The sequence below is a fragment of the Pelophylax lessonae genome, assembly GCF_965119305.1.
Source record: "Pelophylax lessonae genome assembly, chromosome: 6".
Classification (NCBI taxonomy): domain Eukaryota; kingdom Metazoa; phylum Chordata; class Amphibia; order Anura; family Ranidae; genus Pelophylax; species Pelophylax lessonae.
Genome location: NC_138773.1, coordinates 71,720,946 through 71,748,445, shown reverse-complemented (window position 1 = coordinate 71,748,445; position 27,500 = coordinate 71,720,946). Strand labels below are relative to the sequence as shown.

The following is a 27,500-nucleotide window of genomic DNA, read 5'->3' as shown; positions in this document are numbered from 1 at the left end:
CGACTGCGCAATTTTTCGTTAAGTAACGCAGTGTCGAATCGTAAAAAATGGCCTGGTCATTAAGGGGGTAAAACCTACCGGGGCTAAATTGGTAAAGCGGAACTTTACTTTCTTCTTGCTGGGGGCTGCCATTTTGTTGAAGCCCAATGCCCTGAGCAGCACATAAAGCAGAACTAAACCCTACTTTTCTTTTCAGCCAAGGAAGCTGTCATCTGTTTGAGCTGCAACTGCCATGCTTTGACAGTTTGGCTTGGGAACACAAGCAAATGTGACAGCATTCCTGGCATGCTGGAAATGTAACTGTTTTTTGAAACTGTTAAATTGATGGGTTTAGTTCCACTTTAATATTTAGGCTGTCAACAGATCGGCCTCTACAAATTTAGCACAGTGCTAAAAATTAGAGATGAACTGAGCATGTGCAGAGCGAGGTGAGACAGTGTATTTATGGATTTTAAATAGTATAGACACTTATTTTTGACATAGCTACAGTATCTCACAAAAGTGAGTACACCCCTCACATTTTTGTAAATATTTAATTATATATTTTCATGTGACAACACAGAATAAATGACACTTTGCTACAATGTAAAGTAGTGAGTGTACAGCTTGTATAACAGTGTAAATTTACTGTCCCCTCAAAATAGCTCAACACACAGCCATTAATGTCTAAACCACTGGCAACAAAAGTGAGTACACCCCTAAGTGAAAATGTCCATATTGAGCCCAAACTGTCAATATTTTGTGTGGTCACCATTATTTTCCAGCATTGCCTTAAACCTCTTGGGCATGGAGTTCACCAGAGCTTCACAGGTTACCACTGGAGTCCTCTTCTACTCCTCCAAGATGACATCACAGAGCTGGTGGATGTTAGAGACCTTGCACTCCTCCACCTCCTGTCATTTCTTCAGTGTTGTCACATAAAAAGATATAATAAAATATTTACAAAAATGTGAGGGGTGTACTCACTTTTGTGAGACACCGTATACCAGCAAAAGGGACCTGCCTAAAGTGATCTAGCAAGATTTAATTTTCTATCTAAAGTTCCACTTTAGGCTGGGTTCACACTTATGCGAATTGGATGTGGGTTTCCCCGCATCCAATTCATATGACAGGAGACTGTGACCGACTCTTAATGGAGCCGGTTCACACATCTCCGGGGCGGCCACGAAGCACATTGCATAGGGGACCTGTGCCTCTTTGGCTCCAATTCAGGCCCAAATTCAGGCAAATATTCTGGCCTGATTTGTCCCTAAAACAGAGAACAGGTATTGGTATTGGGTGTGAGCCCAACCTTAAAAATCTCTTACAAGTCAGAAAAAAAAATCAACACTGGGCCTGGGGGAAAATTGTAGGAAAATGGGGAAATGAAAAAAAAAACAAAAAAGAAAAAGTGAGGGGGTTGGGGGTGGTTAGGGTCCAGGGAAGAGCACCAGGAAACCAGAAGGCCATCCTTCAGACAGTCAGGAGGTTAAGGAGTTGATTTACTAAAGACAAATATACTGTGCACTTTGCAAAGTGCAGTTGCTCCAGAACTTTGTACATGAGGTAAAGTTTCACTTTGCAAAGAATATCCAATCACGAGCAAGGAAAATAAAAAAAAACTGCATTAAATCAACAGAGTTTTGTTCATTTACTAAGCTCTGGAGCAACTGCTCTTGCAGCGTGCAACTGCACTTTGCAAAGTGCACAGTCTATTTGCCTTTAGTAAATGAATCACTAAGTGTCCAGAGCCAGAGCAAAACGACACATGCATTTGCATACCTCCCAACTTTTTGACATGGGAACAAGGGACACCTATTACTAGATGTATTAAGGCATAGAACACACCCCTTAAAGGAGAATTGCACAAAAAAAAAAGAAAATTACTTAACCACTTAAGCCTCGGAAGATTTTACCCCCTTCCTGACCAGGGGGTATTTTGCGATTCGGCACTGCGTGACTTTAACGGACAATTGCGCGGCCGTGCGATGCTGTACCTAAACGAATTTGGCGTCCTTTTTTCCCACAAACAGAGCTTTCTTTTGGTGGTATTTGATCACCTGTGCGATTTTTTGATCACGCGCTATAAACAAAAAAAGAGCAACAATTTTGCAAGAATAGCAATATTTTTCACATTTTTTTATATGAAATTCCCCCAAAAAAAATGTAAAAATCAAAATTTTTTAACATTTTCGGCCAATTTGTTTTATGCTACATATGTTTGGTAAAAAAAAAATCGCAAAAAGCGTATTTTGATTGGTTTGCGCAAAAGTTATCGCGTTTACTAACAAAGGGAAAGATTTTTGTCATTTTTGTTGTTTTTCTTTTAACGCGTAATGGCGGCGATCTGCGATTTTTTTTTTGCGGTACTGCGACATTGCGGCGGACAGATCGGACCCTTGACTGACATTTTTGAGACTTTTGGGGTTACCAGTGACATTTCTACAGTAATCAGTGCTATATATATGCACTGTTACTGTAAAAATACACTGGTAGTGAAGGGGTTAACTTTATTTGGGAGGGAGGGGCTGTGTGTGTCCCTAGGGGCGTGCTTTCTACTGTGATTGGCTGTGGCTTGAGCTGTAAGGACACTGATCAACGGATCTACATAGTAGATCCGTGTGATCAGTGTTTTTACACCGAGGAGAATGACAGGTGGCTTGTTTACACAAGCCGCCTGACTTTCTCCCTCTCCCCCGCCGATCGCAGAGTTGCCGGCGGACATCGGGTCCGCCGGTCACACGCGCGGGGGGGGTCCGTGACCACGCGGGAGCGCGCCTCCGGGGGCGCGCGCTCGCTCCCTAGACCCTCACAAGCTAGTGACGTAGCCCTACGTCACTTTGCCTGTGAGGGGCTGACTGCCAACGTAGATCGGCGTTAGGCAGTCGGCAAGTGGTTAAACACAGAAGTGCTTTTTTTTTTTTTTACCACTGCTATTCCTTTATATTGGCTTTTGAAATTTACAAATGCAGCATTTTAGAAATTGGATGAAAGGTTTAGCACTGTGAAACACTTTTTGAATGAAAGAAGTGCATTTTATATACAGCTATATAGATCAGATCACAATGAGGGACAAATGAGGAGGAAAGAGGGACAGAGGGCCTTTGTTCCAAATCATTTGGGAGCTATGCATTTGTATGCACTGCCAGTGCACAGGTGTGAAGATTAGGTTCTATTCACACCAGGTAGGGAAAGACTGCTTTGTTCTGCTATTCCTCGGCAGCCCCACCCGTGTTACTGTGTTGTGCGCTAAATAAAAGTAAGGCGGGCCGTCTTTTTTTTTTTTTCAGGGCAGGGCAATCTAATGCCTCCCACCATGTGACAGCTGCTAGAACTTAATGAAATGTTGCTGTGGGACATTTCCATAAAGTTTGGTAAAAAGAAAAAGTGAATAGTGCGATGCCCCGCGACCGACTCAACAGCACTGCAGTTCATCCCACCGCATCATACCATGCACCAGCCACTGTAATGCAGCAGCTGGTGTGAAGAGGCCCCTACAGTGTTTATGAGCAAAGGTGTCATGCATTTATAATGTAAAAGAGAGAGTTAAGCCCCGTACACACGCACCGATTGTTGGCTGTAAATTTTCGGCCAACGTCCGATCGGCCGATTGTTGGCTTGTTAGTATGATGCTTCCGACAGCCGACTGCGACTTTTCGGCCGAACAAAATCTGGTGTGCGTGCTATAAAATTTTTTTTGCCCGTCAGCAGAACGGCCGATTGTTCCTCAGTCAGTACAGATTTCGGCAGACAAAAATGTGATGATCAAGACTGGGCATGCTCAGAGAAGAAAAAACACACGAAAAGTAGACCAGAACATGACATCACTTCTGCAGTTGGTTGTTGTTGGCCGACAAAATTCGTGTGCAGTCTAGAGCACATTTCAACCAACACAACAACACTGGACAAAAGACGGCCGACCGGTCGGCCAACAATCGGTGCGTGTGTACGAGGCTTAAGGAGGCAGAAGGAACAAGAATAAAGTGCATCCAGAAAGTACAAGGGAAAAAAGTATTTGATCCCCTGCTGATTTTGTACGTTTGCCCTCTGACAAAGAAATGATCAGTCTATAATTTTAAAAACACATTTCAAAAAAGTTATAAAATGAGTTGCATTTTAATGAGTGAAATAAGTATTTGATCCCCTATCAGTCTGCAAGATGTCTGGCTTCCAGGTGTCTTCTATACAGGTAACTAGCAAAGATTAGGAGCACTCTCTTAAAGGGAGTGTTCCTAATCTCAGCTTGTTACCTGTATAAAAGACACCTGTCCACAGAAGCAATTAATCAATCAATCAATCAGATTCCAATCTCTCCACCATGGCCAAGGCCACAGAGCTGTCCAAGGATGTCAGGGACAAGATTGTAGACCTACACAAGGCTGGAATGGGTTACAAGATCTTCACCAAGCAGCTTGGTAAAAGGGTGACAACAGTCGGTGCGATTATTCACAAGTGAAAGAAACACAAAATAACTGTCAATCTCCCTCAGTCTGGGGCTCCATGCAAGATCTCACCTCGTGGAGTTTCAATGATCATGAGAACGGTGAGGAAGCGGCCCAGAACTACACGGGAGAATCTTGTCAATGATCTCAAGGCAGCTGGGACCCATAGTCATCAAGAAAACAGTTGGTAACACACTACACCACGAAGGACTAAAATTCTTAAGCGCCCACAAGGTCCCCCTGCTCAAGAAAGCACACGTAAAGGCCCGTCTGAAGTTTACTAATGAACATCTGAATGATTCAGAGGAGAACTGGGTGAAAGTGCTGTGGTCAGATGAGACCAAAATCAAGCTCTTTGGCATCAACTCCACTCGCTGTGTTTGGAGGAGGAGGAATGCTGCCTATGACCCCAGGCCAGGAACACTATCCCCACCTTCAAATATAGAGGTGGAAACATTATGCTTTGTGAGTGTTTTTCTGCTAAGGGGACATGATAACTTCACCCAGTGCTTTAAGTGGCCCAAAAGAGGTGCCGGTACTCTATTATAGCCTATAAATTTTGTACCCCACCCCACATCAGGGTCCCCACAGAGCACCCCCCCTTCCTGGCCTGGGCTGGGACTCCGGAGCAGGGGGACTCACTGGTGGTGACTGGTCTGGCTCTGGAGTGGGAAATATTCTTGGGGGGGGGGGCGCAATTGACAATGCAGATGTCCAAAATGAGTGTACTGGTATGCTAAGGTGCACGGAGAGGTGGCGGTATGCTCAAGAGCCATATTTGGAAGTGGCGGTACTGAGTACCAGTACATACCGGCCCACTTAAAGCACTGACTTCACCGCAATAATGGGACAATGGATGGGGCGATGTACTGTTAAATATTGGGTGAGAATCTCCTTCCCTCAGCCAGGGCATTGAAAATGTGTCGTGGATTGGTTTTCCAGCATGACAATGACCCAAAACACATGGCCAAGGCAACAAAGGAGTGGCTCAAGAAGAAGCACATTAGGGCCCTGGAGTGGTCCAACAAGTCTCCAGACCTTAATCCCATAGAAAATATACGGAGGGAGCTGAAGGTTTGATGTTACCAAACATCAGCCTCGAAACCTTAATGACTTGGAGAGGTTCTGCAAAGAGGAGTGGGACAAAATCCCCCCTGAGATGTGTGCAAACCTGGAGGCCAACTACTAAAAACATCTGACCTCTGTGATTGCCAACAAGGGTTTTGCCACCAAGTACTAAGTCATGTTCTGCAAAGGGGTCAAATATTTATTTCACTCATTAAAATGCAAATCAATTTATAACTTTTTTGAAATGCATTTTTCTGGATGTTTTTGTTGTTATTCTGTCTCCCACTGTTAAAATAAACCGACCATTAAAATTATAGACTGATCCTTTCTTAGTCAGTGGGCGACTGTACAAAATTAGCAGGGGATTAAATACTATTTTCCCTCATAGTTTTCACAGCGCTTCACATTCTTTACATTTTGTTATGTTACAGCCTAATTCCTAAATGGATGACATTAATTATTTTCCTTAAAACTCTACAAACCATTCCCCATAATGACAATGTGAAAGAAGTTTGTATGAAATCTTTGCAAATTTATTAAAAATAAATAACAAAAAAATTCCATGTACATAAATATTCACAGCCTTTGCTCAATGTTTGTTGAAGCAACTTTGGCACCAATTACAGCCTCAAGTCTTTTTTGAGTGTGATGCTGCAAGCTTGGCACACCTGTTTTTTGGGCAGTTTCTCCCATTCTTCTTTGCAGGACCCCTCAAGCTCCATCAGGTTGGAGGGCAAGCCATTTTCAGAAGTCTCCAGAGATGTTCAATTGGGTTCAAATCAGGGCCACTCAAGGACATTCACAGAATTGTCCCATAGCCACTCCTTTATCTTGGCTGAGTAATTAGGGTCGTTGTCCTGTTGAAAGATGAACCTTTGCCACAGTCTGAGGCCCAGAGCGCTCTGGAGCTGGTTTTCATCAAGGATGTCTCTGTAGATTACTGCATTCATCTTTCCCTCGATCCTGACTAGTCTCCCAGTTTCTGTCGCTGAAAAACATCCCCACAGCATGATGTTGCCACCACCATGCTTCACTGTAGGGATGTTATTGGCCAGGGGATGAGCAGTGCCTGGTTTCCTCCAGACATTACGATTGTCATTCAGGCCAAAGAGTTCAATCATCAGACCAGATAATTTGGTTTCTCATGGTCTGAGAGTCCTTCAGGTGCCTTTTGGCATACTCCAGGTGGGCTGTCATGTGCCTTTTACTGAGGAGTGGCTTCCATCTGGCCACTCTACCATACAGGCCTGATTTGTTGAAGACTGCAGAGATGGTTGTTCTAGTGGTCCTCAACCCTGGTCCTCAGGGCCCACTAACAGGCCAGGTTTGCAAGATAACTGAAATACATCCCAGGTGATATAATTTGCTGCTCAGTGATTGTAGTACTCTAGTCTGCATCTCCCCAAGGTAATACTTAAAATCTGGCCTGTTAGTGGGCCCTGAGGACTGGAGTTGAGGACCACTGTTCTAGAAGGTTCTCTTCTCTCCAGAAAGAAATGCTGGAGCTCTGTCAGAGTGACCATTGGGTTCTTGGTGACCTCCCTTACTGAGGCCCTTCTCCCCCATTGTAGAAAGTCCTGGCGGTTCCAAACATGATCCATTTATGGATGATGAAGGCCGCTGTGCTCATTGGGACCTTCAATGCTGCAGAAGTGTTTCTGTACCCTTCCCCAGATCTGTGCCTCAAAACAATCCTGTCTCAGAGGTCTACAGACAATTCCTTGGACTTCATGGCTTGGTTTGTGCTCTGACATGCACTGTTAACGGTGGAACCTTATATAGACAGGTGTGTGCCTTTCCAAATCATGTCCAATCAACTGAATTTACCACAGGTGAACTCCAATCAAGTTGTAGAAACATCTTAAGGATGATCAGTGTAGACTCAATTTTGAGTGTCATGGCAAAGACTGTAAATACTTATGTACATGTGATTTTTTATTTTTAATAAATGTGTCATTATGGGGTATTGTTTGTAGAATTTTGAGGAAAATAATGAATGTAATCCATTTTGGAATTGTAACATAAAATGTGTAAAAAGTCAAGCGCTGTGAATACTTTCTGGATGCACTGTATATTGCCCATTTAAAGAGGAAGTAAACCCTCCTCTACAAGTTGTACCTATAGGTAAACCTATGATAAGGCTTACCTATAGGTACTATAAATCTCTCCTAAACATGTACCGTTTAGGAGAGATTTACCTTACATGCAGCCAATGACGTCACTGGCGCATGCGCTCTGAAGGAATGGCCGCTGCTGCCGTTCCTTCAGAACTCCGTGCCGTGACCGTCGGCTCCCGCGCGTGTGCGCGACGTCACTGCGGCTCCGGCCAATCAGATGGCCGGATGCCGCGATCCCGGAAGAACATGTCGCCCGTCATAGAGGTAAGCGGGCGGCACGGCGGAGGCTCGTTCTAAGGTAAGTATTTCATAATGAGCTAGTATGCGATGCATACTAGCTCATTATGCGTTTCTCTTTCGGGGTGAAAAAAAATTGGGTTTACAACCTCTTTAAGAGGCCTGTGTGACTAGGAAACTCCGTTTAGGGCTTCCATGAGGGGCCCTGGTTCTTATATCAATGGTCTCTAACCTAGTCTTTATTTACTTTGTATGTGTGTGTGTGCATATATATATTTATATATATATATATATATACACACACCTCTGGCCTGCCCTAGCCAAACCCCCCAACTATTTTTCACATGGCTGCTCTCCACACATCATTGAACTCCTTCAGCTATATAGTACACCATTTATATTTCAATAAGACTAGTTGTATAATACCAGTACTCTTGCCCTCTTTCAAAATGGCGCTGTCGGTATGGACGCACCGACGTCCCTTGGCCCAGAGTCACGTGGCCTGATGCAATAAAAGCATTTAAAGCCTGCCCAGGAACCGCCGTGCATGCAGCTGCGGTAACCTTGACAGCTCGGTGAGGCATGGTAAGTGGCACATGTACGGCGCCGTACCGGGACTCGGGGCTAGGAGCGGGTCATGAGGTTATGTAGCGGTAGGGGACATGTAGAGGCTGAGCTGTCATTATAGCAGTATGTGCAACGGGAGCCACAAGGCCCAGCATGTCCTACCTACACACTAGATCCTGGTATATAGGGCCTGCTGGCACTTGTGGTTCCCTGGGAGCTGGTGGCCCTCATTTGTGTAAGGCTGGTGACTGACCTGTTATCATGGGGGCCCTGTATAGAAACTAGTGATACTGGGGGTCAGTGTATGGGGGATTGGGGGTTGCTGTATGGCTGTCCCTGTACATGGGGGGGGGGTTGCTGTATGGCTGTCCCTGTACATGGGGGGGGGGGGGGGGGTTGCTGTATGGCTGTCCCTGTACATGGGGGGGGGGGGTTGCTGTATGGCTGTCCCTGTACATGGGGGGGGGGGGGGGGTTGCTGTATGGCTGTCCCTGTACATGGGGGGGGGGGGTTGCTGTATGGCTGTCCCTGTACATGGGGGGGGGGGTTGCTGTATGGCTGTCCCTGTACATGGGGGGGGGTGCTGTATGGCTGTCCCTGTACATGGGGGGGGGGGGGGGTTGCTGTATGGCTGTCCCTGTACATGGGGGGGGGGGGGGGGTTGCTGTATGGCTGTCCCTGTACATGGGGGGGGGGGGTTGCTGTATGGCTGTCCCTGTACATGGGGGGGGGTTGCTGTATGGCTGTCCCTGTACATGGGGGGGGGTGCTGTATGGCTGTCCCTGTACATGGGGGGGGGGGGGGTGCTGTATGGCTGTCCCTGTACATGGGGGGGGGGGGGTGCTGTATGGCTGTCCCTGTACATGGGGGGGGGGTTGCTGTATGGCTGTCCCTGTACATGGGGGGGGGGGGGGGTTGCTGTATGGCTGTCTCTGTACATGGGGGGGGGGGGGGTTGCTGTATGGCTGTCTCTGTACATGGGGGGGGGGGGTTGCTGTATGGCTGTCCCTGTACATGGGGGGGGGGGTTGCTGTATGGCTGTCCCTGTACATGGGGGGGGGGGTTGCTGTATGGCTGTCCCTGTACATGGGGGGGGGGGTTGCTGTATGGCTGTCCCTGTACATGGGGGGGGGTTGCTGTATGGCTGTCCCTGTACATGGGGGGGGGGGGGGTTGCTGTATGGCTGTCTCTGTACATGGGGGGGGGGGGGGTTGCTGTATGGCTGTCTCTGTACATGGGGGGGGGGTTGCTGTATGGCTGTCCCTGTACAAGTATTGCTGTATAAATCTGCAGCCCCTAAAGGCTGGAGTGATCTGAGGACAGGTGGGCTGAGCCGTCAGGTCTATTTCTCCCCAGACCATTCTATAAACATGTATGCCTAGATTGGCCTGGTGTGCCTGTTTATGTGCTGTGGGTGCATGCTCATACCTCCTAGCACTGGTAACACAGGGGTGGGGGGCAGCACCAGGTGAGTGCTCCTCAACCCCAGACACCGGGGCCTGGTAAATGCTTCCTCAACCTTCTATGACCCATCAGTAAGAATGAAGCTGTATACTTATATAAAAGTATTTGGCGGGGGTGCAGAACCTGGTAGAGGGGGATGGGGGTTAGAGGACTCTTCAACAGCCTTGGTTGCCCCCAGAAGGGGCTTTGTAGGGGGCTCTGTGGGTTGTCTATAGAGCACTGTGGGGCACAATATGAGGTGGGGGGGGGCACTATGGAGCAATATTACAGGTGCCCGGGTGTTAATATGGGGGTTCTCTGGGGGGTTGAAGGGCCCTGTGGGTTGACTGTAGAGGTTAGGGGCCCTATGGGGCAATCTTAAAGTAGCCTGGGTGGTACTGTGAGGCTTTCCCTTGGAGGTTGAAGGGCTCTGTGGGGCACAGTTAGAGGTTGAGGGCACTATGGGGCAATGTTGCAGTAGCCTCGGTGGTAATATGAGGGTTCTCTAGGGGGTTGAAGGGCACTGTGGACAATGACTGGGTACTGGTGGTGGATGAAGGCTCCTCATCTGGCTTGGTGCCCCTGGAGGGAGCTTTGCAGCGGCTCTGTGAGTTTACTGGTGAGCACTGTGGGACCATTTGGAGGCACTACAGGGAAACTTTAGCCTGGGTGGTACTATGGGGGCATTGTGGGGCACTGCAGGCAGTTATGAAAGTTTGAGGGATATTGTGGGAGGCTAGAGACTCTGCAGCAGTCTGGTTGGCACTGGGATGTTTGAAGGAGGGGATAATGTGGGGGCCTGAGAAGTTGGGGGACACTGCAGGTGATTGAGAGGCTTTGTGGGGGGGGGGGGGTGCAGGAGGAGGGAGGCTCACTCAGTCTTATGCCATCTTCCCCTTGAGGCCACAGAAGCAGCGAGGGATTTCTGGAGATGTGAGTCCAGCTTCTGCCACTGATCTTTATTATGAAAGTCATGCAGAATGTCTGATGTAATATTTTCTGTTTTTGAGAAATCTAAAGATCTGTACAGTTATAATAATATATTGTAAAGTGCTGCTGAAACTGTTGGCGCTATATAAATCCTGTATAATAATAATAAAAATGGCGATCTGTGGAAGAACAGGCATGTATCAGATGTTCTAGCCCAGCATTTTTCAACCAGGGTGCCCAGGCACCCTGAGGTGCCTTGAGGCTTCTTCAAGGGTGCCTTGGCAAAATGCCTAAAAATGTATAAAAACTTGTATACAAGTCAGCAGGTGGATGAAGCCTGCATTTTAGTTACGCAAAGCCACAGGTTTTCAATATGCACCATTACGACTTTCTAAAAAACGGAATCCTAACAACCAATGATGTCATCAGTTGATAAGGAGGAGGTCTGTCGTCTCTACAGCATCCTTGTTTGACCCTCCTGTGCCTCTCTCCCTCAGCACTGGGGGTCACATTAGCTGACTGATGAGGGAGAAGAGAAACATGGGAATACTAGTCAGTACCAGTGTGCAAAAGTGTATTTGCTTTGGAATAAAATAAATCACCTAACCGGTGTCCTACGTGTGGATGTTACTGCATTATATAAAGCTATTACAATCATTTTTTACATTTTAAAATGGGGTGCCTTGATATTGTCCATAATTTTAAAGGGTGCCTAGAGATTTGCTATAATTATAAAGGGTGCCTTGACTGAAAAAAGGTTGAGAAACACTGTTCTAGCCCATGTATGGCTACTATAGTTCTTTCCCTGGGGCCTGAGTGCTATATGCATCACTTTGGTGTTTGAAGGGTGGCCCACAGACCCCAGCTGTCCATAGTGGCATCATTGAATTGTAAAGGAGCCTTTCATTGTACTGGTTTGAAAAAAATAAAAAATAAAATTGTGTATATGTATGTATTGCACAGTCGCCCCAAACTTCTGGAGTCCCCTGCCGGTGCACCACCCTAGCAAGCTGCTTGCTATAGACTTGCTCCTGAGCTAGGTTGTGTGCTTCCATGGACACACAGCTCGGTCCCGCACCCTCCTCACAGGCTTTCATTGCAGCAGGAACCAAAGGCTCCACTGCCTCAGCAAAGCCTGGGAAAGTGGGGAGAGTAGACGGGAAGCTGTACGGATGGGCACATTGCTGGATCAACTGAAGACTAAGGTAAGTAATTAGGGGAGGTGAAGAGGCCGCTTCCGATACTGTGACATTTTTACCCTCATGCAAAAAATAATAATCTTGGCTTTACAACCACTTTAATAATGGTAATCCCGGCAGTTTTATGTAATATATCCCCAGTCTCCTATGTCATAGCTCCAGACACTCCTGTAGAACAGTCTTTGACCGTTTCCTCCTCCAGCCTGACAGTCTTCTGTAACGTTACATATAAGAAGTATTCTATGTGGCCCTTTGGAGGCATCAGGGGCCGCTTTTGAGGCCCTCTATACCTTGATAACCAACTCTCTATGGTATTCTGCTGCCAAATGTCCCAAGTTTTCAAGGTCAGGTCTGGGTGTTTCTGGAAATGTGACCCTGGAATTGTCTCTGGCTTTTAATCATAACAAACCACAATGTAACCCTCTTACTGAATGTTCTCTGCTTTCTGGGATCTTCATATTTTGTACTGAGAAGTACAATATCATTTTTGTAAGTTAAGTAAATGTCCTATAATGGGAAAACTGGTTTTTGGTTTATCAGATACCACGCGCTCTGAATCCTTAAATAGTGAGGAAGATTCCTCCACTTCTGCAAACGCAAACAAAAAGGCTGCAAACACAAACAAAAAGGCTGCAAACACGAACAAAAAGTCCCTTGTGGACGCACTGATTGTAGCTGTGTGAGACAAAGATGGAGGATGCAGCTGAGGCACAGGTTTCCTTTGGCATTCACAAGCCATCCAGAGTGGAAAAGGTGTTCCCTTTCCCCTCCGATTTTTACAGAAATGTCACAAAATAGTGGGGATGACCAAAGCGTCCCCTTGGGGTCCCTAAGCTATTTTCTAAGCGTTACCCCCTATGAGGAGTCTCTTAAGAAGTGGACTGTTCTACCAGTGGTGGACCCTCCGAATTCCAGATTAAACAAGGCAGCCATGATTCCGGTTGAAGAGTCCCCAGGCCCAATATGTACACCCTGGCTGGTTCGGCACTGAGGCCAATATTCACCATTGCCCTGGTGTCGCAGACTCTGTCCGAATGGGCTAGGCTTTTGCGCCGCGACCTGGAGGGGAGTAGCTGCCCCCCCCCACCTTTGCTGAGCTGGTGGACCAGCTGGTCCGGGGCTTGCTGTTTATCTGTGATGTCTCTTTGGCTGCAGCTCCCCTAGTGGCTCGGCTCTGTTTCAGCAGTGGTCCTTCGACATGTCTTTTGGCTCAAATGCTCGTCTGCGGACCAGACTTCTAAAAAGGCCTTGACTGATCTTCCCTTTCGAAGGTATCGCCTGTTTGGTGCTAACCTGGATGACATCATTAAAGGTCTCACAGGGGGGTCTACTAGAGGGAAGGACCCTCGTCGTAGACATGGGCCAGCCTTCTCAGCTCATAAGAAGTTTTTGTCTCTCAGGGTTGACTGACAAGTGTTCGGAGCCCTCGGGTCCTCCTCTGGAGGATCCTAGCGAACTTGGTCTGGCAAGTCAAGAGCAGGCTTCTCCAGACCCACGGACCAGGCCCCTTCAGCATGACCCTTAACCTGTATCTGGGATGGGGGAAGATTTTTGCTGGTTCCCAGACCTGTGATCTCCCCTGGTACAAGTCAGGTGGGTCCACGAGGTCGTTCGGTCCAGCTACAAGATCGAGTTTCCTTCTTACCCTCAGGTAAGGTTCTTCCTTCCAACATGAGTGTCTCCGGTCCGCTTTCAGGCTCTTTTTGGGTGGTGCAAGACCTTTTACTTTAAAGGGTGATGGTTCCAACCACGGAACGTTTTCAGGGGTTTTTGCTCAAACCTGTTTAGTCCCCAGGAAGGATGGCAAGGTGCGTCCAATTCTGAATGGAGTCCGTTCGCACGCTGGTGGCTTCCCTGCATCAGGGAGATTTTCCTTGCTTCCATTGACATTAAGGACTCTTGCCAATAAGTGTCTCCAGCGCTTCCTCCGCTTTGCCGTGGGAGAGAAGCCTTATCAGTTTGTGGTGTTACTCTTTGGTCTCGCTTCTGCTCCTCTGGTCTTCATGAACGTGTTGGCCCTGGTGGTAGCATTGTTACCCCAATGGGGGATCGGGGTACTGGGCTACTTGGATGACCTCATTCTGCATGCGGAGTCTCCTACTGCTCTGGTGGAAAACCTGGAAATCGTCATTTGAGCTAAAGGGTGTTTGGCTGGATTCTCAATTTTCAGGAGTCTGCTCTGGTTCCGTCCACAAAGCTGGACTATCTGGGTCTGACTCTGGCCTCGGCCTTAGCCAGAGTGCTCTTTCCTTTGGACAAACTCCAGAAACTGCAGGCTGTAACTTGTCTCCTGCTTTCCAGCAGATGGTAATCCCTCCGGACTTGCATGTGAGTGCTGGGCTTGATAGTCTCCCTTCGAGGTGGTTCCATTTGCTCAGTTGCACATGATGTCCCTGCAGGGGAGATTTTGGCCAAATGGGACAAGATTCTGCAGTCTCTGGGGAATAAGCAGTCTTAATATGGTGGCTTCGTTCTTCGGCTGGGCAAATCCTTCCTCCCCATCTATTGGACAGTGGTCACCACGGATGTCAGCCTGTCCGGCTGGCGAGGTGTGCTCGGTAAACTTTCTGCTCAGGGGGTCTGGACACTGGAAGAGTCTATCAATCAATGTGTTGGTACTCTGAGCAATCAGACTGTGCCTGGACCATTGGACAGATTGTGTTCTGGGATGTCCAGTGCGCATTCAATCGGACAATGCCAGGGCCGTGGTTTATGTCAATCACTAGGGAGCACAAGAAGTGTCCTGGCGGCTCTGGAGGTAGCTGGCATTCTAAGGTGGGCACAACGGGTCGTTCAGCCCTCTCCGCTGTACACCTTCCCAGGGTTGAAAACTGGCAGGCAGACAACCTCAGTCGGCAGGTGTTGGACCAAGTGGCGTGGTCCCTTCATCCGGAGGTTTCTCATCAGTTGTCTCCGGTAGGGCATCCCCGAGGTGGATCTGTTGGCATCCTGGCTCAACAGAACGGTGCAGAGGTTTGTGGCTCGGTCAAGAGATCCTCTGGCGGATGCCATGGATGCGCTGGTGGCCCTGTGGGTTAGTGATTACACCTTCCCTCCTCTCAGGCTTCTGGCAAGACTTCTACGCAGGATTGAGGCAGAAGGAATTCCGCTCATCTTAGTGGCCCTGGACTGGCCTCGCTGGGCTTGGTATGCTGATCTGGTGCAGCTGGTCGCTGAAGTTCCTTGGAAGCTTTGTATCAGGGAGTGTCTGCTGTCCCAATCTTCCATCCTGCTTTACAGTCCCTGGCTTTCACGGCTTGGCTGTTGAACCCCAGGTGCTGATGGCTAGGGGTTGGTCTGAATTAGTGATTCCAACGCTGTTAAACAATAGGAAATCTACTTCTAGGAAGAGCTACCATTGTTACGTGGAAGACGTACATTGCATGGTGTGGGTCTCTTGGGGTTCATCCTCCTTTTTTTTTTTTTTTTTTTTTTTTTTTTTTTCGGTGGCTCGGATCATGCCTTTCCTCCAACGGGGGGGTTGAGCATAAACTGGCTTTGAGTACTATCAAGGGTCAGGTGTCGGCCTTAGCTGTCTCCTTTCAACAGCCCTTGGCCACATACTCCTTGGTGCGTATTTTATTTATTTTTTCTTTAGGGAGTTAGGCACTTAACCCCTCCATTGCGGTCTCTGTTGCCGCCTTGAGACCTCAATTTGGTGCTCTGTCCTCCAGAAGCCTCCTTTTGATACTCTTAGGGAGATTCCCCTGCTTACGTGGTTCCAGAAGATGGCCTTTTTAGGGGGCTTTCACCTCTGAGCGCAGGGTGTCGTAATTGGCGGCGTTAACCTGTCCACTCTTATTTGGTGGTTCTTCATCCCTATCCCTCGTTCCTTCCTCAGGTTGTCTGATTTACATTTGAATTAAGACCTTGTGTTGCCTTCCCTGTGTCCCAGGCCAAAACATCCCAAGGAAATTGCTTTGCATGCCTTGGATGTGGCCTGGGTGATTAGGGTGTACCTGGAAGCTAAGAGTCTTTTAGGTAATCCCTCACTATTTGTACTTACGGATGGGCCTCGGAAAGGGTTGTCTGTTTCCTCTGCAACCAACCATTTCCAGAAAGATCAGACAGACGGTGATTCAGGTCTATTTCATCAGGGGTCATGTTCCTCCTTTCCCTGTCGAGGCGCACTCTACTCGGGCGCTCAGTGCCTCCTGGGCCTTCCGTCATCAAGCGTCAGTGACGCAGGTTTGCAAGGTGGCCACCTGGTCGTCGGTGCACACTTTCACAAAGTTCTATAAAGTGGATGTGTTGGCTGCTGTAGAGGACCTGGTCCTCTTTGAGAGTGTATTGCTTTTTTTCAGGTGGGCTAAAGTTGTTTTGGTTGAGCTCCTCTTTACCTGGTTGGTTATAGTTAGCCCTGGTAATTTTTTTCGCTGTTCCCACCCCTCATGTTTAACTCTGCTTTGGGACGTCCCGATGGTTAAAAGCAGTGTCCGTCAACAAACGAAACAGGAAAAACTGGATTTTTTGACTTGCCGTAAAATCCATTTCTTTGATCATTAATGAACACAGCACCCATCCCTCTGTGGAGTTGTAATTCTTCTGATGCTGCTTGTAACAAAACTTAAGTAGCTATAGCAGAGAGGAAGTATACCCCCCTGGGACTGCCCTTAGACGTAGCCAGACTTTTTTTTTTTTTTTTTTTCTGCCTGGTGTCCTACTGCTGTAGGGGGCAGTATAACCCAAATGTTATGAAGATCAGGAGCCGTGTCAATGAACATCAGAGAAATGGATTTTACGATAAGTCATAAATCTCATTTTTTCTTATCGTGACTGTCAATAGTCATATATAAGGCCTGAGACATTGCCTCCGAAGCCTGAGTTCTTATCCCCATTTACTCCCATGTTGTCCTTGGACAATAATGCAGAATGACAACATATTGCACAACCCTTGTATCAATGTTAAAGGTTCATTGAGCCCCTTATGCAAGTGAAGCCTACAGGATACCTTCATTTTATGGATTTTGCATGCGTGACATTGAGTTAGTAGTTTATGCAGATTATATTCCAGTTGTATTTATCATGTATATGTAAATAGCTGGCTGAATTTCTTGCGGCTGAAGCTACATTATCAAAGGATTGAATCCCTTACATGCACACATTGCCAGACTCACTCCCTGTGCCTGAACTAGTAGGGTTTATATAGGGCATGGTTCAAGTCATCTACCATTGAGGGATGTGTTTTGTTTGGGGTTTTTTTTTTTTTTTTTTTTTATGTAGTTCTTACTGCAGTGGAGCTCTTCATGCGTACAATACATTTAGCCATATCAATGTGAATGATCTATTTTTTGAGTCAGTGTTGTATTTACATAACGTGTACTTTGTCTTCCCCTTACAGGCAAAATACTTGGCACAGATCCTGATGATGGGAGCCCAGGTTGTAGGGCGGGCATTCACAAAGGCTCTACGCCAGGAGTTTGTAGGTAAATATTCATATAGGATAGAAAATCTGATATTCTGTTCAGTTATGACCTTTGAACTCCCCTTGTGTGCTGAGGCCGCATGCAGTGACACATGCATTACTGCAATGCACCTACTATCTTTTTGCTGTTTAACTACCTCAATACTGGGCACTTAAACCCCCTTCCTTCCCAGACAATTTTCAGCTTTTAGCGCTGTTGCATTTTGAATGACAATTGCGCGGTCATGCAACATTGTACCTAAACCAAATTTGTCATTTTTTCCTCACAAATAGAGCTTTCTTTTGGTGGTATTTGATCACCGTCAGGTTTTTTTCTTTTTTGGTGCACAAATAAAAAAAGACCGAAAAGTTTGAAAAAAAAAAAATTATTTTTGTTTAGGTTATAAAATTTTGTAAATAGATACGTTTTTTTCCGGCACTGATGGGGTGGCACTGATGGGCAGCACTGATGGGCGGCACTGATAGATGGCAATAACGGGCACTGGTGGGCGGCACTGATAGATGGCAATAACGGGCACTGGTGGGCAGCACTGATGGCAATAACGGGCACTGGTGGGCAGCACTGATAGATGGCATTGGTGGGCAGCACTGATAGGGGGGCACCACTGGCAGGCTCTCTGAGCCCTGTTTGCCATCCCTGGTGGCCAGGAGGAGAAGAGATCAAAGCCGTTACAACGGCTGTATTGACATTACATGACGGCTGTGATTGGTCACAGCCGTCATGTGATCAGGAGGGCCAATCGCAGGGCCCTCCTGCCGAGTGATGTTGCTCTGTGTCCTAGGGACACAGGCAAATCGAGATCGCGCCGCTGCGCGTGCCCGCGGCGGCGCAATCTCTCTCCTTCTGAAGGACGTTCCGGAACGTCCATTCAGAAAGACGAGACTCCCACCCGGCCGTATATGTACTATGGCCCGGGTGGGAGGTGGTTAATGTACATTGGCATGGCAATGCACTGTACAACTGAGGACAACACCACAGCTTAGAATACCCTGTGTTGTGTGCATTGGCAGCCCATATAGAAAATGCTTTCTTAATGCACCACAAGGGATTGATAAAGTATGAATAAGGACCTCAAAGGTGATTGAAATGAATGTTTTGGCCAACCCCACCACCACCTCCCATTTTTACCACCAGTAAAGATCATGATTGCCACACAGGTTCTAGTAAAATTATTCTGGCCACTTGTCAGTTTGGACAGCTTTCAATCATGGAAGAGAGCAAATGGATTAAAGTGGGATCTGTGCAAAAAACTTGGGCAGGCTTTTTAACATGCTATGTCTCCTGTGTGAAAGTATTCTTACCTGCCTGCGTCCACTGTACAGTAGGCTGCACACGAGCAGCACATTTTCGGCGTCTGCTGAGATGAACTTGTATGCGTGCAGTAGGGATGTCCTCTCTCCCTGGCTGAAGATCAGAACCCTGAATAAGACTGAGTGAAGATGGCGGCCAGCAAGGATGCTCCTGGACACCACAAGAAGTGGAAGGGAGCATAGCTCTGCTAGAAGGCAACCCACCAACCATTGTTGTTATATCTAATATTTTATACGGACAATTGAAGCATTATTTTACTATCTTACAATAGAACCATGTCCACATTAGCAGCACTTCTGAAAGAAATGTTCCTCCTCTCCCACTCGATAATTGGAAAATAAATATATTGGCTAATGGTGGTGGTAGGGTGCCTTGAGCCTTTTTGGTCCCTTTTTATTAATCAAAATGATTGAAAATGTCTCTGCAAGGGTGTTGAATTAAAATTTCAAGAAGGTCTGGCTACTAAAATGTTTTCATTTGAGCCAAGGGCTAGATCTCAAGTTTGCCTTCCCCTAAAAAAAAAAATTAAGTCAGCAGCTACACATACTGTAGTTGCTGACGTTTAATATTAGGACACTTACCTGTCCAGGTGTCCAGCGATGTCTGCACCCGAAGCCGATTTTGGTATCTGCTCTCGGGTGCTGCCGCCGCCATTCTGGGAAAGGGAACCCGGCAGTGAAGCTTTGCGGCTTCACGGCCGGGTCCCTACTGCGCATGCACGAAGCGCCCTGTGTATACCTATTGGCTTGGCGGCAGGGGGAGGAGGAGGGGGCCGAACTTCCGGGACACTGCGCCACGTCAAAGAGGGAAAGGGGTACCTGTCAAAAACAGTTAACCATTCCTCCCTCCCCCCTGAAAGGTGCCAAATGTGGCATCGGAGGGGAGGAGGAAGCAAAATGGAGGAAGTTCCATTTTTGGGTGGAACTCCGCTTTAACATATTGAAGCCTTACTCCTATCTCTATTAACTTTTTTTTTTTTTTTTTTTTTTTTTTTTTTTTTTTTTTAATGGATGAGGGTTTGTGTGCCTATTGAAAAATTGATTGTACTTCCTGTTCTGACTGCAATCACTTGGGCAGGAGTGAAGTGAAATCTAATGGTTACACGAGACAGCAAAGGTAACAGAGGTTATTGCACTTGCCCACCCTTCTGTCTGAAGCCATTTAAAGAGACAAGACGAGGATAAAATGTTGATGGATTTGTAACCCTTCCACACAGTTTTTATTTTAAGAGAATTTTGATTTCTTTAGACATGTAAATTTTGAAGCTGACTAGACGACCCTGTCATTTATGAAATCGCACTTGATTATATATGGTTCCTGGTGTTTTGTGCAATTTGAGTATGATTTAGACTTTTTTTTTTTTTTTTTTTCTACTATAGTGCATATGTGTAAAATATTAACCAATGATGCACACTATACTTTTTCACACTCTCTTGTCACAATCTTTGATCAGCAAGCAGAGCAGCAGCTGAGGCAAGAGGAGGACGTGCAGGAACGGAGTCAGCTGCCGCCAGCAGCCTATCGGGAATAAGTTTGCAAGAAGCCCAACAAATTCTAAATATCTCTAAACTGGAGCCAGAGGAGATTCAGAAGGTAACACATAACTTTGTCTATCCCGTGCTTGCTTCATACTAACATACCTGTATAAAATGTGTACTGTTACTGCACGGCTTCATGTAAGCCTGTATTTTTGTGAGTGGTCACTAGATGGAGCTGTAACAAATTAGTTATTTGCAGAAGTGTTACAAATTACTATATTTGCAATCCCCTTCTGCCGAGGTTGTCGGACTGCACTGAAGACTGTTGTAAAAAGGAAGTCATAACAGCATTTCTTCATGTGAAAATGATGCATGTTTTTATATTCCTATATTGAGAATTGAAATGGTGATCAAAGTATAGACTTTCCTACCAGACAGAACTACGGATAAGTTATTGGGGCTGATGGACCTGCTGCCCACACCAACCAGACCCTAGATTTCATTTTTCAAGATGCTGAAGGGTGAAGTCTGATTAATGGCTACTATTCCCCCCCAGATTTCCATCTCTAGCCTTTTAGTTAATGTATCTGTAACCCATCCAAGAGTTGGGCTGAGACTGTCTTCAGCTTTGCCTGTTCATAGGAATTTGTGCAGAGGGGAAGTTTGGTGTTATAGGTATGCGATTTTACTCTTCTGCTCCTGCCCCAGTCAAGTGCCAGCTGCAGTCTGGATGTTGTGGATAAGGTTTTATAACCTGCACCTAATGTAACCCTTCAAGCCAATGCTCTTTTGGGGTGATGAAGTAAGTGTATAGTGTGAGGCCATGCAACCAGACTGGTGTTAACCTACTAGCAGTACAGCAAAATGAACCTGATTTGTTCTTCTTTTTTTTTTTTTTTTTTTTTTTTTTTTTTCTGCAGAACTATGACCATCTATTTAAAGTCAATGACAGAGCTGTAGGAGGATCCTTCTACCTGCAGTCCAAGGTAAAGTGTTCATCAAGGAATTTGTGCTTTCATGATACCCTGTTACTGGCAGGTCTGCCCACTGGCTTCTAATCTTCTCCCATTTCTTTGTGACTTCATCCCCTTCCTCCCATTGGTGACTTCCCCCTCCTTCCCCATCCTCTCCCGTCAATCTGTGACTTCTCTTCTCTCTCCAATCCATTGGTAACCTTACTCATACCCACCCCCTGTCTTGTGTTCGTAGTCTCTTATCCTTGTCTTCTCCCTCCAGTAACCTAGTGACTTTCCCACTCATGGTACTAGTGGGTTTTTTCCTCCTCTTGTTCACTCATCCCCTAGAACCTTTCCTTCTGTGTCATCAGCTCCCTCCCCCCTAATATATAGACTCCCCCTTGCCCTCTCCCTTCAGCTTCGCCTCTGTCTCCCCCTGGAGACTGCATCTGCATGCATGGAAAGGGGGGGGGACAGGGATTTGTAGCACCTAAACCAGGGTTCTGTGGAACCCTAGGGTTCCTCCTGAAGTTTCTAGGTGTTCCTTGAGCAATGGGCAATTTCTGCCTCCCAGATAAGTTTCCAATGACACCATTGTTCCCCTTTATCTATCTGTAAGGGGGTAATTCTTCCCAATGATAAGAGTAAGGAGCATTCTTCCCACTGACTGTCACACTAATGTGCCATGAGTTGTAGATTTTTAATTTTTAGCAGGGTGTTCCCTGAGACCAAAAATTTATTTCAAGGGTTCCTCTGTGTTAAAAAGGTTAAGGCTGCATTCACACTTGAGCGTAGCGTTTTACCGCGGTATTCAGGCGTTTTTGGAGGCAGGCATTGACATCTATCAAACGCTGGTAATCAGCCCAAAAAGAAGCTCATGTACCTTTTCAGCTACAGGCATTTTGCAAAACGCTCAGATGTGAACAGGGGCCATTTAAATGAATGGGGTTTTACTTGTTGGGCGTTTTGGAACCTTTTTGTTTTTAGCGTTTTTGGAGCTGAAACACTCAAAGGCTGGCCATACACTATACAATTTTCTTATTCAATTTCCTTTAGATTTACCTTAAACTATGTAGTGCAAGGGCCTGCCTGACTGCATACAAATTGAAAGTGTTTAGGTTTGACCCTATATTACATGGTTTTGGTAAATCTAAAGGAAAGTTGAACAAGAAAATTGTATAGTGTATGGCCAGCCAAACGCCCAGGTGTGAATGGAGCCTGAGAGACTGGTCAAAACTGACTTGCAATCAGTCCCTAACAATCTGGTCCTACATTTTCTGTGAGTTGGCCAACTTGTACACCTTTTTTAAATGTGGAAAAACCTGTAAGCACAGCCACTGTATAGCACTGTGCAGCAGAACATGTGTACATCATAAGCAACTATAGTGCTATATTTGTGGAGCTGGCCTTATTATTGTGCCTGCACAGCTTGATGCAGGTCGGTTTGCCGTCCCCACCCTTTATAGCTCAGTGTTAAATACAAAACCGGGTTTTCCTTTTCTCTTGGGGCCCTTGGAGCTGACAATTCCTGCCATGAGTGGTACATTCTCAAGGCTGAGTCATGCAGCATTAAGCTGAGCGGCTTCCTGCTTAATAAGTAACAGGTGGAGATCACATTGCATTTCAGGAGCTACACTTGTAGACACATAGATTTTCACTTTGATTTAAAGAGATGCTGTCACTATGCCAGTTCAGTGCTAAATGACATTGTCTGCAGATGGCCCACTGCTTCAGGCATGTAACCTACCAGCTATGCTGCTTAGTTGCAGCACCCCCACCTGTCTAAACTCAGTTTTTAACTGGTATTTATTACAGGTACTTGTATGTATAAAGCGCTGTGTAAATTGATGGTGCTATACATGTGCATCAGTCCCTGCCCTCAAGGAGCTTGGCCAATCCTAGCCTATACAGGGGGAAATCGTGGCACCCCCCCCCCCTCCATGTTGATTTCTTAGCTCTGGTGGGTTGGTCAATCAAGCCCAAGCACTATCGGGGTCACCTTCTCCCACATACCCCAGACAAAGTGACAGTGTCACTCTATAGGGTAAATCCAGAAACAACCTTTTGGATAGAGCAGAGAAGGGTTTGAATTTGTCAAAAAAAAATGTTTATTTCTGCCGGTGTCCTTGTCAGATTTCCCACAGTCTCTGAGGCCAAGTGGAGGAAGTCCTCAGGTGGGGGTTCTGTTCCCTGCACCTGCTGTCACTGTTAAAAGCAGTGGGGCTCCGCCCAAACAGACGCATCATTTATTCAGTTTCTTGTGAATGCATAAACTAAAAGTACCATCTTCCACTGTGGCAGACAGACTTGTAGTTTCAATGGGCTGTCGGGAGTGCTGATGAGTGGTCTCGTATTCCACGGACATACTGTCTGGCTTACAGAGAGCCCATACAGAGTACTTTCTGCAGGAGCTTTCATTGCACCCGTTATGTACTGATCACCACTGCAATGCTTTCCAGGCTCCTGCAAGAAAAATGTGTGTCAGAGGCCAGATTAAGCCGCCACCTGGTGGCAATTTGTGAATTGGTTTTCTATGAAGAGATGTCTCGCATTAGTGCAGCAGTGTGACAGCATACAGATGTTAAACTGTGATTTTTGCATGCAAGAACCTTCATGTTTTTAATTCTAATGAGCTTGTTCCATTTTTATCAGCTATCTTGACGTTTAGGACAACCCAAGTTGGGATTTGTTCAATTTCCCAAAAGATAATGTTGAAATTTGTGCTGCCAAAAGCTACCCGATCCTCCCATGGTTCCTCTTTAATAAAGCTTGATTTCTGATGGTAAACAAATACTAAACTTCTGTGAAGATCTCTAATTATTAGACTCCTTGAGTTAGGAAATGTTCAATGTAGTCCTAAAAGCTGAAAATTCAAACCAAGCCACCATATTTTTTACTTCTGCATTTTCTATTTTCCTCAGGTTGTGCGAGCGAAGGAGAGGTTAGACCAGGAATTGGAGATACAAAATAAAGCAAATAAACATGAAGAGGAGGCCAAGACCACGTGAGGCCCAGTCCATGCCCCAGCCTTCATTATACATGACTTAAGGGAGTCTGTACTCTGCTGAGAGAACTGTATCTGTATTGACTCTGAGGCCTCAGAACAGTCTGCCATCCTTGGCGTGAAAGTGCCCTCCTTGTATTTTAAGTTAAGATACATAATTTAACTGTGTGATCAGCCAAAATATAGAAAAGTAGTTCACGTAATCTGATCTACAATGTACATGGTGCACCTGAATTGCTAAATATCACCAATACTCCATTTCCACAATAAATGCCTAATGTGCATACAAAAGTCTCAAAATAAAATCTCCTATTCTCCATATAGAAGGGGAAAAAGTGCATCTGACCAGTGAATCTCATAGGACCCATAAAAAGCTTCTATATTCTATGGTAAGTTACTAAACCCAGGAGCCTGCATCCACTATATCTGGTCTCTCAGTACACAGAACATGGAAATACAATATTTTTAGTAAATCTGCTAAATGGCTTTTCTCATCAGCAGTATATAGCAGTCTTTGCTTGGCCAGACACTGAGAAGTCACTGTTTAAAGCTTGTAGGAGGGGTTTTCATTCTCCTCTGACTGTCCTATGAGGCTGCATGACCCTCTGGGCAGTGCTAATTGGCCCTGTGCTGATCACATGCACCCTCCTGGGGAAAAAAAAAAAACTTTCAATACACACCAAACAGCATGTGCAGAGTGCTTCCTGGGGGCTCTGTTCTATCAGGCGATAGATTTGGGACAGTGGAAGAAGGGGAGGATGAAACAGCCTTTTTATACAATGCCCAGAATGAACCCCTTTGATTCAACAATGGGTATACCAACAAGCATGCTTTACTGTCTATACAGACTAATTTTACTTTTGGTTTAGTACCACCTAAGTACATGCTTAACCACCTGACCGCTGAAAGATTTCAAGATGTGTGTGTGTGTGTGTGTGTGTCCCGGTTATATACATGATTCTTCACAGAATGGCCTCTCAATAGCAGTATATCTGCTATAGGGCAGTCAGGAAGTGGTTAATGTAGAATGTTATCAATTTTATTCAGCAATTGAGGAAACTACTTTTCTCTATCGCTCATTGACAGACGTAGTCTTCTTGATTCTCAAGAGCTGGGTTATGTTGTCTCCGCAGGAGTAGGACTAGGCAGAATGACAAAACGTTCTGGCTCCACCCTAGGGGGCAGTCCCTGAGGGTATATCCTCCCTCTCTCTGCTACAGGGAATCAGTTTTTTTCTGTCTAGTCAGGAGTAAGGACCTAAGCTCCTTGCTGGGATCTTTTGGTCCTGGCAAGACTTTTTTCTTTAAAGAAAGACATTTTTTAGGTAGTTTTTTCTCCAGTGTTTTTTTCCTGTGAGATCTTCAAGCAAAAATGCCGGACTGGGCGACACTTGTGGTCACCCCAGCCGGCCTACGAGCGCGTGCAGACCAGGCACTGCGCTTGGTCGGCCGCGACATATTCAAGTAAGTATGCGGGGCCGGGCGACGGGCTGGATGTGAGATCCAGTGGTCACCCCGGTTTCTGCCTAAAAGCGCGCGCAGACCAGTGCGCTGAGTCGGCCGCGACGGAGTCCCAGTAAAGGGACTGACTTTGCGAGTTAAAAGCTCGCTTGGACGCCAGGACCAGAGAGTCGAGGCGTCCACAAACCCCCACCTCGGTGGAGAGGGTATTATGAAGAGAGGGTGCCTGTCGGTTCGGTATGGTGAGTAAACGTTCCCTTTTTTCCTCATTATGAGGCAGTATATATTATGGGCCCCTCCATATATGGTCAGTATATATCTGACACTTGCAAGTCCCCCTTGTAATACAGCATGTGTTTGTGGGAAGTGGACTTGGTTCAAGAGCTAACACTCTACCCAGCAGACTGTAACATTACAGCAAACATAGGCCTACCTTATGTGCAGTGTATCTCTGTAGATCCATATGTCACCTCTCAGCAGAGTGCAGGTGGATGTGCTGGGAAGACGATATCGGCGGTCCGCCGCCATTTTGCCGTAGACCGAATGCATGTATGTCCTCAGGTCACGTCGGCCGCCATGTTTTTGGAGTCTCATGTCTCTTCTATGGGGGCGGCCATGTTTTGTGAGCCCAGCTTCCTCGTGGAGGGCTGGGAACGTCGGAAGGCGTACACAGGGGGCGGAGCCACGCCTTCTGCCCGGGAAAAAGCAAACAGCTCCTTCCAGTCTGTAAAGACAGACGCTGGCTGCAGTTTGTTGGAAACTGCACTGCATCGGTTGGTGAGCCTTGGGGGTCCCTCTCTCTCTCTCTGTGGGATCGAGAAGCAGGTACTCTGAGGGGCGCTATTGCGCTAGGGGGAGACACACAAAAAAAAAAAAAAAAAGGTTTTTTTGTTTATTGCTGGCAAAAGTGTCCTGTATTAACATGGACCCTGCCACTCATGTATCTCCTCCGGATCCCCTCGAGGGGTCTGCGGGATCCTCCAGCACCCCATTGACAATTGAATCTTTGTCAGCCATTATGGAAACTTTTGTGTCCCGGGTGGAAGTGGCTTGTCAGGGACAGGGCGCAAGAAAGCGACCCCCGCCTAACCCCTTATTATCTGAAACCTCGGATTCAGACTCTGAGTCTATTTCTGCAGTTGCAGGTACTTCATCTGGTATTGGTGTCTCGGGTCCTGTCTCTTCAGACAGTGAGGAGGATGTTTCGGCATCTGCCATAGCCCGAGAGGAAGCGTTGGTAAACGCACTCATTGTATCTGTTCAAGAGACTTTAAGGTTACAGGGCATTCCATCAGAAATAGCTGAAACTGAGATCCCTTTTGGGACTAAAAAGCGCATCAAAGTGGCAAAGGTTTTTCCATTGCCCAAATGTTTTGGCAATCCAATGATGAAGAATGGCGTCTGCCAAAACGCACTTTTAATATTTCCAAACGCATTGACAGGCGTTATCCGTTTGAGGAAACCCTTATTAAGAAATGGACAGAACCACCTGTGGTGGATTCACCAATTGCTAGATTGAATAAAGCCACGGTTATTCCTTTAGAAGACGCTCCGTCTTTTAAAGATCCAGTGGATCGCAAGATAGAAGCTATGTCTCGCACCATGTTTTCCTTGATTGGATCAGCTTTCAGGCCAATAATTGCTATTGGTCTGGTTTCGCAGGCTGTAACTGAATGGACCAAGTGGTTACGCCGGGACTTAGAAGAAGTCCCTCAGGCGGTATCAGATTTGTTGGAACAAATGATACAGGGGTTACAGTTTGTATGTGATGCGGCGTTAGACGCCACTCCATTAATGGCGCGAGCATCAGTCTCAGCAGTGGTTCTCAGGCGTACACTGTGGCTAAAAGGTTGGATAGCCGACCAAGGTTCCAAAAAAGCATT

At 46.5% G+C, this 27,500-nt stretch overlaps 1 protein-coding gene across 1 annotated transcript; it reads left to right on the top strand.

The window, feature by feature from the left end:
- The first annotated feature begins 8,335 nt into the window (after positions 1 to 8,335).
- PAM16 (presequence translocase associated motor 16) lies at positions 8,336 to 24,237 on the top strand. Its single transcript, XM_082262133.1, has 5 exons — positions 8,336 to 8,428; positions 17,324 to 17,408; positions 20,173 to 20,312; positions 21,118 to 21,183; positions 24,075 to 24,237. Exons 1-5 carry the CDS (start codon positions 8,426 to 8,428, stop codon positions 24,159 to 24,161), a joined length of 381 nt encoding a protein of 126 aa, XP_082118259.1. The 5' UTR covers positions 8,336 to 8,425; the 3' UTR covers positions 24,162 to 24,237.
- The last annotated feature ends 3,263 nt before the right edge of the window (positions 24,238 to 27,500 follow it).

Coding starts and splice junctions, on each gene's coding strand:
- PAM16 (XM_082262133.1), top strand. Junction 20,313..21,117: donor AGCCAGAGGAGATTCAGAAG/GTAACACATAAC, acceptor TTTTTTCTGCAG/AACTATGACCATCTATTTAA. Junction 21,184..24,074: donor CCTTCTACCTGCAGTCCAAG/GTAAAGTGTTCA, acceptor TATTTTCCTCAG/GTTGTGCGAGCGAAGGAGAG.